The 14,801-nt window shown below is 37.6% G+C and overlaps 2 protein-coding genes across 2 annotated transcripts in view; one reads left to right on the forward strand and one right to left on the reverse strand.

The window, feature by feature from the left end:
* Window positions 1-1,838: 1,838 nt before the first annotated feature.
* On the reverse strand, window positions 1,839-11,806 carry leprotl1 (leptin receptor overlapping transcript like 1). The gene is made up of 4 exons (XM_020658584.3): window positions 11,692-11,806; window positions 11,129-11,204; window positions 8,683-8,869; window positions 1,839-6,049 (listed from the first exon to the last, which is right to left on the reverse strand). Exons 1-4 carry the CDS (start codon window positions 11,705-11,707, stop codon window positions 5,933-5,935), a joined length of 396 nt encoding a protein of 131 aa, XP_020514240.1. The 5' UTR covers window positions 11,708-11,806; the 3' UTR covers window positions 1,839-5,932.
* A 2,086-nt stretch (window positions 11,807-13,892) lies between these two features.
* srp72 (signal recognition particle 72) overlaps window positions 13,893-14,801 on the forward strand; it is a gene marked incomplete in the record, with an annotated part of 10,801 nt that continues 9,892 nt past the window's right edge. Inside the window, 2 exon segments of the mRNA XM_065958465.1 lie at window positions 13,893-14,010; window positions 14,426-14,546. Of these exon segments, the coding sequence (XP_065814537.1) occupies window positions 13,911-14,010; window positions 14,426-14,546 (221 nt within the window).

The raw sequence follows: 14,801 nt of genomic DNA on the forward strand, positions 1-14,801 counted from the left end.
GTCGGGCGTGTTACATCTAGAAGGTGGGCGTCTTTACGGCAGCAGCCTCGGGTTAGAGCTTTTATTTTATAGGATTATATAACATAGGAAAAATACTATCGGTATTGAATAACTGATGTTTTCTCTGCACTGTGTTGTTGTGTTCATGTGTTTGTAGAATATTCTGTCTGCAGAGAGATTGAGACTCATCCATTTAAAGAGGTCTGATTCATGAAGCTTAGGATCGTCTTCACCACAGCACTGTTTTTTCAACTTTTATCCCTCAGTGGGTGCTTCCTCAAATCTGAGGAAGATCACCTTGTCTCGAAACATCACTTAATAAAATCTTTCAAACGGGAGCTTCTAGGTGTGCAGATCTCGTTTTCACAACATTTATCTCAAAGCCAGAGTTTCTTTGTTATTATTACAGTTCCAAAATATGTGTTCAATAGTTATGAGGTTTAGACTTCACTGGTTCAAGGAAATTATTCTTCAAGGAGGATCCCAATGTATCCCAGACCTGTCTTTATTTTCCTTTAGATTAAAATGTTAATTAGTGTAGTATTGTTGAGCTCCTCTTGTATTAATAAACCTACATATTAAGGTTCATAACCACCAGTTAAAGTTTGTGTTGAAGAGAATAAAAGTGGTTATTTTCTAAATCTTCTTACTGCTCATAGTGAAGTCGTTGGTATTAAATATGTTTAAATATGTTTAAATGACACTTTTAACTCTCTTCTCTCCTAAAAGGTGATACAGTAGTTCATAATGACCTCACTGTCAATGATTCTGCCAGCAGAGGGAGACAAAGCACAATATATTCTCTTAAAACAATCTATAATGGATTTAATAAAGGATTAAAAGTTCTGTTTGTATCCTGTTAAAACAACCTCATCTCTTTGTTCTTAGCAGCAAATATTTGTATTAATTTATGCTTTTTTTTTTTAACTAGTTCATTAAAATTGTAGTTTCAACCCCAACAACATTTTAGTTTCGTTGCCGTGGTAACAGCAGTTATATATGACAAATCTACACTCATTAAAGAGGAGTTGGAGAGACTTTAAACTGTCATAAAACAGAGTTCTGTTTTCAGTTGTGACGTGTTATGGATAGATTCCCTTTAGGAAACTAGGTCAGGAGCTACTGGCTGCTCCTGTGATGACAGTCAGCTGGGCTGGAGGACGTTTCACTGATCAGCTGGTTGTGTGTCTCCAGAGAGTCGACACCATCAGTTGGCTTTCTGTGCTTTTTGTTTTATCTCAGTTGTGTTTTATTTTATTTTATATTATTTTCTTTGGGCCATTGTGTGACTCCTTCCATTCAATTCTGGGAGTCAACTTGATAATGCTGAAAGAATCCCTTTTTTTAGTTTGTTCTGTTTTAATGAATATTATACATTCAGATCACTTGTGTGTGTTTGGGGTGGGGGTGTTCTTCATTTTTTTAATGACATTATAAAACCCGATGTAGCATGTCAACATGAAGTAGGTTTGAATGATTACCCTTATCTACACAAACACAGAGAATACAAAGTGTCATGTTGATATCTACATCACTCTGTAGGATTTAAGGCTGTAACTTCTTGAGTTGATGTTTTTAATATAAATGTATTTTATGTATCATCATTCTTTCATCTGTCTATGGTGCCAACAGGAGGAGTTATAGTTTGATAGATGAATTAATAAACACTGATACATCTGATCGGCTAAAAGCAGTCTGAAGACGCTGAGTGAATATCACCAACAAGATCAAGTCATGTTATCAGCTGACGTCCTGAGTGAGGTCTCGTCCAATCAGTGAGGTCTCGTCCAATCAGTGAGCCCGTGTGATGCACGTGTAGTCATTCAAAGAAGAGGATGTTCAAAAATGGCTTTTAATAATAAAAAAAGAAAGAAAAGGAAATCCACCGTGCTGACTTCTGCCTCGTTAACACAAACCTTGTAGATAGAAAATGACATTGGACGTCGACACAAAGCGTCCAATTCAAAATAAATAAATACAACTTCCTCCCAAAAACGTGTGAGAAACAAAAAAAGCGTAACATCTTGTCTTACAACAAAAAACAGAGAAATCCCACAGATACACACCAGAGTCTGTCACACAGAACAGAGAGAGAAGAGAACGTTTGACAAACTGGGCTCAAAATGCAGCAAAGTGAAATATGAGGAGTTACCCTGCTCGTCCAATCACAGACCGGTCTGCAGACTACAACCAGAGGATGTGAGTTTACTATTAAGAGTCAGATTCAAAGAGGTGTTACACAATAATATGCAGTCAGTAGTATTCAATATTTCATAACTTAGTATTTGTTTTTTAAAGGAAAGCAAAAAGCTGCCGTTGTTGTTGTTGTTGTTGTGTTTTTAGTACAATCAAAACCTCTCGAGGTCTCTGAAAGAAATCACAGACAATAGAGCTCAAAAATATCACAGCAGCATGCTTCTGTTTAGTGCTAAAAGCCCGACGTCCCAGACTTTCATCAATGCATTTCTTACAGCAGATTTTTTTCAGACATTATAATGAACATAAGAACAATAACCAGTAACAATCTGTTCAATATAATTAAGTGTTTTTTTACTTCTCCATAACTTGTTGTTAATTTATGAGATGAAACAAAATGGTCTGACGGAGAGCTAACGATCAGTCGAGGAATCTTTTTCAGAAAGAAATGTCAAAAATTCAGATTCTAGCTTCTCAAAGGTGAATATTTTCTGGTTTCTTTAGTGTTAGAGAACAAAAAAAAGAATACCTTTTGGTTGTTTAACCCTCAGGCATCAGTTTAATTTACAACCCTCTTAAGTCACTAAGGACAAAAATGTCCACTTACAAAAAACTGATATAAAAATAGAACAGATTGATATTTTTTTCTACTTTTTTTCTGCATAAATCTCTTAAACAACTTCAGCCCTGCTCAAAAATATCAAATATTGAATAATTAAAAGGAATTTAACCCTTTAAATGCCAGTTTGATTACTTAATTCTGGTAGAAAAAATATCAATCTGTTCTATTTTTATATCAGTTTTTGTAAATTGGACATTTCCGCCCTCCACTGTCCAAACAGGGAACTACATTTTAAATCTGATGCTACACAAAAACTAACAATGCACCAAAGTCAGTATTTTGGATAATCTTTGACATATCCAAGACTGATTTAAATCCCCCAGCCACCAAATATTTGTAATATGGAAAATAACTCATTTGTGTTTTTTTCTTAAATAACAACAGTGACATCAAGTAATCAAACTGGCATTTAAAGGGTTAAATTCCTAAATGATTGAATGTTTGGTAGTTTTGAGCAGGGATGAAGTTGTTTAAGAAAAAAGTAGAAAAAAATATTAATCTGTTCTATTTTTATATCAGTTTTTTAGAAGTGGACATTTTTGTCCTTAGGGACTTAAGAGGGTAGTAAACATGTTTCACAGTGATCTATTAAAAAAATAAAACATGCATTCCAAAATGTGTCAAGAGAGACTTTCTTACAAAAAAATGTGTGTCATATGCACTGACAGACAAAATGATGACCAGATGAAGAGGAAACATTCGACCAAATGGACAAAGATGTCCATCATGATACATGAGGGTTAAAGAGAAAACTAAAATAAATGTTATTTGCAGTGTGAGTCGGACATTTTGATCAAACACAGTCATTTTCACTTCTATCCAGTAGATATTAAGAAAATAGATGTTTCATGTCATTCGTTGCTGGATGGTTATTAGTTAAGGTTAAAAAACTGGAAGCAGGAGTAAACAGACGTCTGTCAACATCTCTCAAGTTTCTCCATTACTTTGAAGATACTGTGTGTTTTAATAATAACTTTTATAGAACCTTTAAAAACAACACAGGTGCACAAAGTGCTTTGACATACGAACAACATTAGAACCAATCAGAGAACCCCAAACACTGTGGTTTAGGTCTCTCATCTTAAACGGTATAATGGCCGTTATTTCAATGATTGATTGATGTCTTTTATTTCGATTGAATACATTAAAAAAGTACCAAAGATTTAAAAGAGCTGCGGAGAGAAAACAGTCTAAATTGCATTCTCGTAATGTTTCGGTGCCAAAATGTTGCCAATGTATTTTTTCAAATGTAGAGAGCGTGTAGGAGTTGGCCTGCAACGTTTTGGTATCCAAACAGGTTCAGGAAATATATAATTCCATTTTTGCTAGACTCATAACAAAGTTTAAAACTCTGGTATCGTGACAACTGGAGTTTGTTGTTTGTGAAACTCCTACACAGAGAAAATATGAAATCCTTTTGTCGGCAGAGTCAATCCATTATTCTTTCTTAATCAATGTATTTGTTGATTTCAATAATGAGCTTAAGACGTGTTTGTTTGTAGGCGGTTTATTGAACTCTCACTGGCTAGCCGCTTACTCCTGCTTCCAGTCTTAATGCTAAGCTAGGCTAATTTCAATCCGACTTTAGTTGAACTAATTCCTTTAAATTCTTTTCAGAATTGTCAGACAAGAGGACTTCTGAAAAAAGACAAATAGTGGATATTATTGATTTACTTTAGGATTAATGGGGGGGAGGAGCTTATTATTTAGTTAATTATAATACTTCAGTGTCATTACAAAACATTTCTTAATATTTCAGAGAGCACAAACGTTCAACACACCAGTGCTTTAGTGAGGCAGCAGATGCTAGTTAGCTTGTTTAGCTTCCACTGCTGCAGTTAAACAGCAAACAGGAGAGACTGCAGGCTGCGCTGATCCCAAAGCTGCCGACAGATTAAACAAACCAACGGACGACTTTCCTTCCCACAGACCAGAGAATACACAACACTAAAAAAACTAAAAAACAAAAACAGATCTGCGCTTTCATCATGAAAATGCTGGTGTGAGGAAACATGACGCCATAATGTGCTTCTAGAGAGAAAAACAACCTTAATGCAGCTGGGTGCTTTTATTTTGAAGGGGTCACATTTAAAAGCTTAAGGGCTATAAGTGACTGACCAGGACTTGATTAGAAGCGGCCCAGTTCTTATCTTGGCTGACTTTCACATGAGTCTGCCCTCCTTAAGCTAATCCTATGCTAGCTGGCAGCCACCGTGTGCTATTCATGCTTTCTTGAAGGTAAAGCCTACCCATACTAAGAGTGAGGTAAGAGCTATCATGTGCAAAAGAACATGGCGATCAAGCAGCCTGCATCCAGTTGGCACCTGGGAACTCAGCAAGTCATTTTAATTTGATGTGTGTAGTGATGGTAAGGAGGTCTGTAGACATTTCCTCCATGTGTCTTCTCATCATGTGTGACATAAGAAATTAAAAATAAACACTTATTGAAAGTAAAAGTCACAAACAGACACTGGAAAATAAATAAACTTAAATATGTAACAGGCTTCAAAAGACCTGAGGGTTGGTGGCTAATTCTTCTAGACTCACTGCTTATGGATGGAGATGAACCCACTGAAAATCTGCATTACCTTCAGCTGACTTTTCACCTGCCACTGTGACAAAACCAAAAATAGACACAGATTCAATCAATAAGACCAGTGTCAGGTGAAAGCTGAGCTTGTTGTGTGCAGATCTGCCAACAGTTTGTTTTGCTGATTTACGCACATCCCCAGAACTTGACCCTGTCAGATTAAGTCCTATTTGGATTTTCAGTTGGATTCTTTTTTTTTCACAAGCAGTCAAATCAGCGGAGACACACACATGGAGAAAAACTCACAAACACAGAAGTTAAGACAGCTTAACTAAAATGAGTTAAAATCCAACTTTAAGTCAGCATTTTCCACCCCACTTTGTGTCAGTTCAGGATGATGCAGGCGGTCGAATAAAAAAAACAAGAGAAAAATAAAGTATTGCACTGGTTTGGTGTGAGTCTATGGATGGGTAGTCATCATATAAATAACAACAACAAGAACCAAACAGTAATACCATAATAATAACCGTAATGCTAATAAAAACAGTTCAGACTAAGGTCCCCCCCCCCCCTCCCCCTGCTGATTACCACTGCTGCCAACTGAAGTCATCGTTGGATCCAAAGACCAGGAAGAAGCCCAGGATGGTCGCAAAGATCACTACGTTACCCGTTAGCACGAGTGCACACGCCCCCCAGGCGATCTGTAAACCAAACACATTAATCATTCAGTTAAACAAATGCTGCCGCACGCTGCCAGGCTGCAGAGCATATTTAGGCCAGAAGCAAGTGTGGGGGTGTCAGCGGCAACAGTTTACTACAGAATCACTTCCACACTCTGCAGCCAGTCTCAGTCAGCTGTTAGCTTCACTGCTCTGTAGCCAAACATCATTTTAAAAGCAGAGCACATATTATCCCCCTTCTTCACCTTTTCAAACAGTGACTGAAACATCTGTGCTGTGCTTTGGTCAAAATATAACATGAATCAAACACCAGAGGAGGTTTGTGACCCTGTAGAAACCAGCTCTCTCAGAACGCTCCGTTTTGGTGTGTGTGTCTCTTTAAATGCAATGGGTTAGGGTTATAGGGCTATTTAGTCTGCCATATTAGCATATATTAGCACTTTCTTCAGGTTTGGCTCACTGCTAAATCCAAAATAAAGAAATGTCCCACTTCTCACATACAAATGGTCCCATTATAAGTTTATGAAGACATAGTTCACTATTGCCCAACAACATTGCACTTCCATTAAACAGGCTGAACCCTAGGGGGGGTTCAAAAAGTATCATGGGAGGCAGACCCTTTTATGATTGGGCCCTTTCTCATTTTCTAGTTTGGGTCCAGGTCCTTCTGTACTTTTATGAATTGACTTAAAATGTTTAGATCAAGCTTTAAAAGCTGTAGCTAGAGCTGCCTTGAACGCGCTCTGGTTATGCTGCTATAGGCTGTCACGTCTCAAATGGTTTGCCCGGGGTCTTTACCTTCTCCATATGTAAGCTTTAAGACAATATAATTGGTATTAACCCGAGCACACAGTATTGCACTTACATAATGGAGGCTTAACTGCTGAGTTTTCAAAAGTAGTATGGGAGGCAGAGCTTTCAGTTATAGGTGAAGAAGGCTCCTCTCCTAGTTTGGGTTCAGATTCCTCTCTACACACATTACAGATTTAAATGTTGCTTTTAGATAAAGGTTATAGCTAGAGCTGCCGCAGGCTAGGCTTGAACCAGCTGCTGTAAACGGAGACTATCCGGGGGCCTCACCATAATTCACTGAGCTCCTCTCTCCTACTCTCTCCCTCTCCACCTACATGCTTTCATGTCTCCAAAATGCTTGCCCGGGACATGAAGAAATATAGAAGAGCATGATCTGAATCTGCTCGAAATGCAGGTTTCATGAGATAACTTGTGTGGCAGTTTGATGTCATATAAACATCTATAACCTAAATTAACATTTTGATCAAAGAAGGAAATGTTTTAAAAGTACATTATTGTCAGCGTATCTCAGGGAAAGACCAAAACCTTTCTCACTGCCCTACACCGTCTGTGGCTCTCAGATCCAAACTTTGATGTCTACTGGTGTAAGAATTGACAAAGTTTTGGGGGCGCTGGTGGCGCAGTATGGAAGCTTTAGTCTTCCAAGCGGGTGGCCCAGGTTCAAATCCGACCTGTAGCTCCTGCATGTCTCTCTCTCTCTCCCATTTCTGACTCTATCCACTTATCTCTCAAATAAAGGCACAAAAAGCCAAAAAAAAAAAAAGAATTGACAAAATTCTGACAAATATAGAGCTTTGGGTCATATAAATTCTTTAAAAAAATATAGTTTCCACAGAAATGTTATACAGAGTTTGTACAGAAGGGTTTTTTTTAGGCCTGGTGGCATCTTTTGAGGGGAGCTCAGCTGGTGGCCCCCCAGGGTTCCCAGCCTGAGGTCACTTAAAGGCATGGTTGGTCATTTTCAAAAAGCATAAAGTGTTGAGCATTGCTTTAATGGGTTAAGAATAGAGCGCCACAGGAAGGAGTCCTAAAACCAGGAAGTGAGTTAGCATGTTAGCTCCATGGGGTCTAACGTCTAAAAGTCAACGGGGATTTTGAATGTGTTTGTGGTTAGACTCCTGAAATAAGGTCTGTGGTGAACACAAGCTGAAGAGATGTTGGTGTTTTGTTAGAGCACATAAACTACGTTAGGTAATACCTCCACTTGTGAAGTTTGAAGTTTTTACTCGTCTTTAAAAAGGCGGTTGCTAACAAGCGGCTAAATGTGACTACAGTGGTTGTCGGGGTCATTAAAGGTCATCACGCCGGACACAGAGGGCGGGAACTCTCTCACTAGTCGGAGATGTCTCCTGTAGGTTTAATCTTTAGGTTCAGGTGAATATTATGTTAGTAAACTATTTATTAAGCTACGTGGATTAGTTTATCAGAGATCGTCTGAAGCATAACGCTAGTGACGTCACAATCATCCCACCGTGGTGTAGTTAGCTTTAGCATAACGTTAGCTTTCTACTTCTGTCGGCCGCATTAACGCTTCAAACATCATAAAAATGGCGTTCATCTGTGAAGATGATCCTGCTGAACAAAACGCCTACGCTTCAGAAACGTGTTTAACACAGAGATTATTTATTAATGATCCAAAATCCAATGAAAACATCCCAGAGGAGGATTAGACCCCATGGAGATGCTACTTCCTGGTTGGCCTAGAAAAATAAGTCATATGGTTTGATCTGTATATATATGACAGTAACAGAGAAGGTTAACTTCCAAGTTTTCAAAGGGTGCCGGGGTGGATTGTTCTCAAACATGTGGTGTAATCTGTAAAGACTGCTCCTGCTACTCACGACTTCAGCTCTTGCAAAGACAATGGGCAGGCCAAAGGCTGAGATGACGATGCCCGTCGTGAGGAAGATGGCCAGCTCTTTGCAGGCGTTACTTGCGGAGTCTGTGTCGTCAGCCACCCTCCGTGAGATGCAGTACGGGATGGGAGATAGGATGTAGAAGAAGAGGAGGAACAAAGGCCAGTATTTACTGCAGAGAGAAGAAGGGGTAAACACACATGTTGCTGTGAAATGATGCTGTCCCTAAAGAATATTTTGAGAGACTAATAATTCAAAGGGCGACACTGATGCTAAAGAAACTGATAAACACTAACCTCTATAGCAGCCTTTCCCAAACTTAAGAACTGCCGCGGCCCACTTTGAAATACAAAATGACTCCGGGGTCTGTTATAAAATAAGAGTTATGACTACATCTATAACTTTCATTTAGGGTCATTTATCGGACATGACAAAATGATGTTATGGTAAGAAAGACACAAAAGTTTACTAAACAATATGTCCATGAATAGTCATGACTCGCCTTGACTCATGGTGAATCATCATTATTGTGATATTTCAGGGGGGCACTAGCCGGGGCCCACACTTTGGGAAGCGCTGCTTTAGATATAACTTTAAAGAAACAGTCCTTTTACCCCTTTAGACAATGTGCACGTGTTTAAAAGCCGACGGTGAGAAACCAGAGAATCATGTCGACTGGTTCAGTAATATTACCAGATTTAGATTTGATGCAAATGTCTCTCTGCAAGCGTCTGCAGCCCGTTGTTTGCAAACTGTTACAGCATGTCATGTTCATTCAGCTAGATTTGTAAGATTCCAAAATTATAAAAACTAACTTGAAGATCGAGAGAAAGACAGAGAAAACGTTTCAATGTAAGATGGATTCATTAATTTAATTATTCATATAGAATATAGAATAGAATGACTTTATTGATCCTAAACTGGTAAATTGTGGCGTTACAGCAGCAGGTTATCAGAGCAAATAAAACAATATAAGAATAGGTACATAAATAAGCACTTAAAATGTAAAAAAATAAGAATAGATTTATACATCAAGGATTTAACTTAACATTCTTACTGGTTAAAACAATGAAAATGAAATACAACATTTATTCAGGCTTGTCAACTGAATGTAAAAATACTTGCTGGAGGTGAGAGATGTAAGTTTGCAAAAACAGTGATGACAGTGGTACATATGTAATAACGATATAGGGGGTTATCCAGAGCTGTGCAAATTTGTGGCTATGCAATCAAAGATATTTATGTTCAAGTGCAGGAGTGTAGATACTTTATCAGTTGAAATGTATATTTATATCTGAGATGTAACTTTTGTTAGATTGACTTTCTAAAGCTGCTAAACACGAGACGATGATGACACTGAAGACGCTGCACCTCTAAATCTCTTGTGAATAATATATGCAGGGATGTACACTCTGCTTCTCGCTCTGTCACTCTCTCTTTTTCTCTTCTAAGCTTCATCCTTCATCATCATCTTCCTCTTAGCCTCCGCCGTTGTACAAAGGCATGAGGAGACAAAAACGAGATAACTGGCTTCTTTTCTATAAATGAAGGTGTTGTGATTGAATAAATTGTTTTTAGAAGTGTCCCTGAGCCTGTGCAGTGATTTATATATATTCACTATATATATATATATATATATATATATATATATATATATATATATATATATATATATATATATATATATATATATATATATATATATATATATACTCTGTTGTCACTGTGCTGTTTTCAACCAAATACAGAGTTTCATTCTTTTGAAAATAATCACTTCCTGTTTTTATTTACATTTTACACAATGTCCAACGTTTTTAGGATATGCGGTTGTAGAAATGCTTCATTTCATTTTGATTTAATAATGTAACTCCACTCAGGTATACATGTGTCTGATGTAGGGCCAAAACTCATATCTCCATATTGTTTAGCTGAATGGCGATACTCGATATATATCGATGTATTTTATTAACAGTGAAAACACATGAAAAAATAAACTACCTGTTTGTGAATTTAAAAAGTAATATAATAAAATAAAAATGTTCCTTAAATCCAATAAAAGAGAGAGAGAGGAGGAGCAGACAGTCAGTCATCATCAGTGAGATGAGAAGAAGGTCACCTGGCACCTCTGTAACGTTATTTTAATGCAACATAAACTAAATCCATATTAACGAGATTGTCTTACCCTATATGTTGTTTGAAAATATATCGATATATCTTAAAAACTCCATATATCGCCCAGCCCTACTCTGATGTAGCAGGTTGGTATCAGGGCTGCAGAGGATCATTTCACTTCCTCTGAGCAGCTTAATCCAGACATGCTTTCACACCTGTATTAAAAGCTGCAAAACCTCTGATGGGATCACCTGAGGTGCGTGTGTGTGAGTGACACACACACACACACACACACACGCTGTGTGATGGTAGTACTTACTCGTACACAGGGAGGGCACATCCTAACATGAGGAACATGAGGCCAATGGCCCCTCCAAAGGAAAGGCTAATGAGAGCTGTGAGACAAGCAGAGAGAGAGAGGGGGGGGGAGATATCAGCAAGGACGTTTTCACAATTATATATATTTTAAAGAATTGCGTGTGTGTGTAACCATCCACATTGTCTTGATCGTAGCAGAAGGGCCCATGGCTGCAGCTGCCATGTGATGAATCAGCTGATTACTAAAGTCAAGGTGCAGCTAGCGTTACACATTAATAAAACACTTTAACTGTTTATTACATGGGGGTAGTATGTTAACAAGCTTCAGGTTATATTCACGTAATGGTGCTGACTAAGTAGCGGCTTCTTCCAGCCAAAGGGATGAAGGCTATTCAGCTAATGCTAACGACAGTGCTAACCCATCCGCTAACTTCTTCTTCACGGTAACCATGGGAAACAGAGCTGCACACGGCAGACGTCGTCGGGATATTTTGGGGTTTAATGTGTTAAAAGTGAGACAGAATAAAAAAGACTTCAAGGTAACGAGGAGAAGAAATGTCTTACCTTTGATCCCAGCCATTTCTTCTGGACAAAAAGCTCGACTCACAGCCCTGACGGATGACAACAGTGCCCCCTCCTCTCCTCCTCCTCCTCCTCCTCCGGTCCAACCGAGCCTCCAACCCTGCTGCTGTGTTGCATTCAAGTGCAGACAGATATATCGGAATTATGACGATAACCGGCTAAAATATTTTACAGTAGTAAAAATCAGAAAACTGACCTCAGGTAGTAAAGTTTAGTGCGACTTACAACGATCTGGTAGGCATAATATATTAGTTGTAACACTGTAATATAAAATACATTTTCATAGTTTGAATGTATCAATTCAATTCAATTCAAAAAACTTTATTTGTCCCCAGGGGGCAATTCAAAGTATATATTATACTATATTGCACATTTCAAGGTTACTTTTTCTTTAAATTTTATTTTCTTTACCTTTTTTTTGTACCTTTTGCACTATTTAGAATTTATTACTGTAAATATTATTTATATCATTATATTATTATTATTATTTTATCTATTTTACCTTATTTTATTTTATCTATTTTACCTTATTTTATTTTATTTTATTTTATTTTATTTTATTTGACTTTGACTTTGACTTTGACTTTGACTTTGACTTTGACTTTGACTTTGATAAACCTAAAAGGGTAACTGTGTGTAATAAATTAGTCTATGATTTAATGTTGTAAACAATCAAGGGCATTTTTTAAAACTATTTTACACAATGTTTACAATATAATCCGGATTTGCAAAATATAAGGAAACGTACATTATTTCCCCTTAAGGTATTGGTAATTTAAGGTATCAGTAATTTTAGTATTTTTATGTTTCTTTTATTTAATATTTTCCATTTTCAATGACGCCTAGCCACAAACGATGCACACTTTTGTACCAACACTTGAAGTGACAAATATCTTGAATTGTAAGTTAATTATAATTTGTCAGACACAATAATAAAACCTTGTCACAAATTACAAAAACAATATTATACAGATGATTTATACATTGTGTAACTAAGTTTAATTTGCAACCACTGTCCATTTTTTGGCTTGTCTACTTAGATTAGTCACACAATTATCATCCTTACCAAAAGGTCCTGGACTAAAATTGACTTAAATTTACATAGTACATTTTCAATGCAAGTTACATTAATTTTCTATTTTATTTATTAGCTGTTTATGTGCATGTGTCTGATTTTCCTTATCCACCAGGCTAATATTTGAATAACTGCATAATGTTTAAAAGTGTATAAGTCCAAGTGTATGACTTATACACTCTTAATACAGTCTTTAAAGTGTATTACAATATGTTCATCTTCAGCTTTTTCTTTTATCACCGTACACGTGCGTGACTATGTGGTATAGTTTATATACCACATAGTCATAATTTCCAATTTGGGATCAATAAAGTAATTCTATGATATTATATTATATAGCACATCTCTGTATTTTGTCAATTAAGGACAAAAAATGCTCAAAAATACTCACAATAACTTAAACTTTTTAAAGTGATGAAGATTATAATGATGGTGATAAAAAGAGTGCCGTAAAAGGTGTCATAAACTGCACACACAAGCCAATATGCTGTTGGTTAGTTTGAGTTGTACGTGTTGAGATGATGCTGCTCACATTACAGTAAAGACAAAATGAAAAAGCTTCTGGTGGCATTTAATGATGCTTTTTCAATCATAATTCATGAGTGACAATGATCAGTGACACACAGTGTTTTTCTCGTTTCTTGGAACCATGGAGCAAATGTCTGTGAGCTTTTTAATCACAGAAAGCTACCTGTTAACTACAATGATTTTATTCCTTGTTGGGATTTATTCTGTGTCAATATGCTTCTGTCTACATCCTTTATTGTATACTGTGTGTGTTTTATGATGATATAGACATAGGTATCTAAAATAAAGAATCAAGTTAAGTCTAAGTCATTAGATGTGCGCAATGTGCATCCCAGTTTCAGCATGATAATAATATCGGGTTTATGTGGGTGGTCTTTGAAAGCATCACTTGGGAAGGCTACGTTACTGGGAGTTTAAAGAAAACATCTTAAATGCCATATTAATTCACACTGAAATAACGGCGTAGTGTTTCATTCGCTATTCGCTATTTGTGTGTGTGTATTTATTTTGTTTTTAAATTTCTTAAATTACGATTCCCGTTCACCCCGGATGTAAACAAGTTGCACTTCCGGTGCTCGGTTGAGCCCATTCAGCGAAGATGGCGAGCGGAGGGGTGTCGGTGGCTTCGCTGTGGACTGAAGTGAACCGCTGCGGACAGAGTGGAGACTTTACGAGGGCACTGAAGGCTCTGACTAAAAGTATGAAATCATAAGTTTTGTTTGAATGTTTTAACCGGAGCTTGAACTTCCGGACAGCGCGCGGACGACCCGGTTAGCGTGCTAAGCTAGCTGCCAGCTGTTAGCATGTGGCTAATGCTAAGACAGGGCTCACAAACACTCAGCTTCTGCTCTAAACTTCACTTATGTAGTTTCCGAGCTAGCAGGTTTTACAGCATCTATATACTACACACACACACACACACACACACACACACACATATATATGTATATTTAAATAACAGATTATTTGATAGTTTAGCCTCAAAACGCGCCGTCCTGTCCCGATGAGTGACGTGTCCCTAGTTAGCATGAAAGCTAACAGCTGATGAGAAAGTGTTGGTGTGTGTTGCTCCTCTTGTCTCAGTATCTGAGTTCTCTCCTCTTTGTGTCTCAGTTCTTCAGGAGAACAGAGACGATGTGACGGCTGTTCAGTGTAAGATAGTTTGTCTGATTCAGACTGGAAGCTTCAAAGAGGCTTTAAATGTTATGAACATTTATTCAAAGATACTCAGCAGGTAATAAAATCTCTCTCTCTCTCTCTCTCTCTCTCTCTCTGTCTCTCTCTCTCTCTCTCTCTCTCCTGTCTCTGTCTCTCTCTCTGTCTCTGTCTCTCTCTGTCTCTCTCTCTCTCTCTCTCTGTCTCTCTCTCTGTCTCTGTCTCTCTCTGTCTCTCTCTCTCTCTCTCTCTCTCTGTCTCTCTCTCTCTCTCTCTCTCTCTCTCTCTCTCTCTGTCTGTCTCTCTCTCTCTCTCTGTCTCCTCTCTCTCTCTC

This window comes from Labrus bergylta, chromosome 9, assembly GCF_963930695.1.
Source record: "Labrus bergylta chromosome 9, fLabBer1.1, whole genome shotgun sequence".
Classification (NCBI taxonomy): Eukaryota; Metazoa; Chordata; class Actinopteri; order Labriformes; family Labridae; genus Labrus; species Labrus bergylta.

What these genes read in the sequence shown, in the direction of transcription:
- leprotl1 (XM_020658584.3), bottom strand. An exon ending in TGTGCCCTCCCTGTGTACGA is followed by an intron (nt 8,870 to 11,128) that starts GTAAGTACTACC and finishes TTCTCTCTGCAG; the next exon opens with TAAATACTGGCCTTTGTTCC. An exon ending in TCTTTGCAAGAGCTGAAGTC is followed by an intron (nt 6,050 to 8,682) that starts GTGAGTAGCAGG and finishes TTTGGTTTACAG; the next exon opens with ATCGCCTGGGGGGCGTGTGC.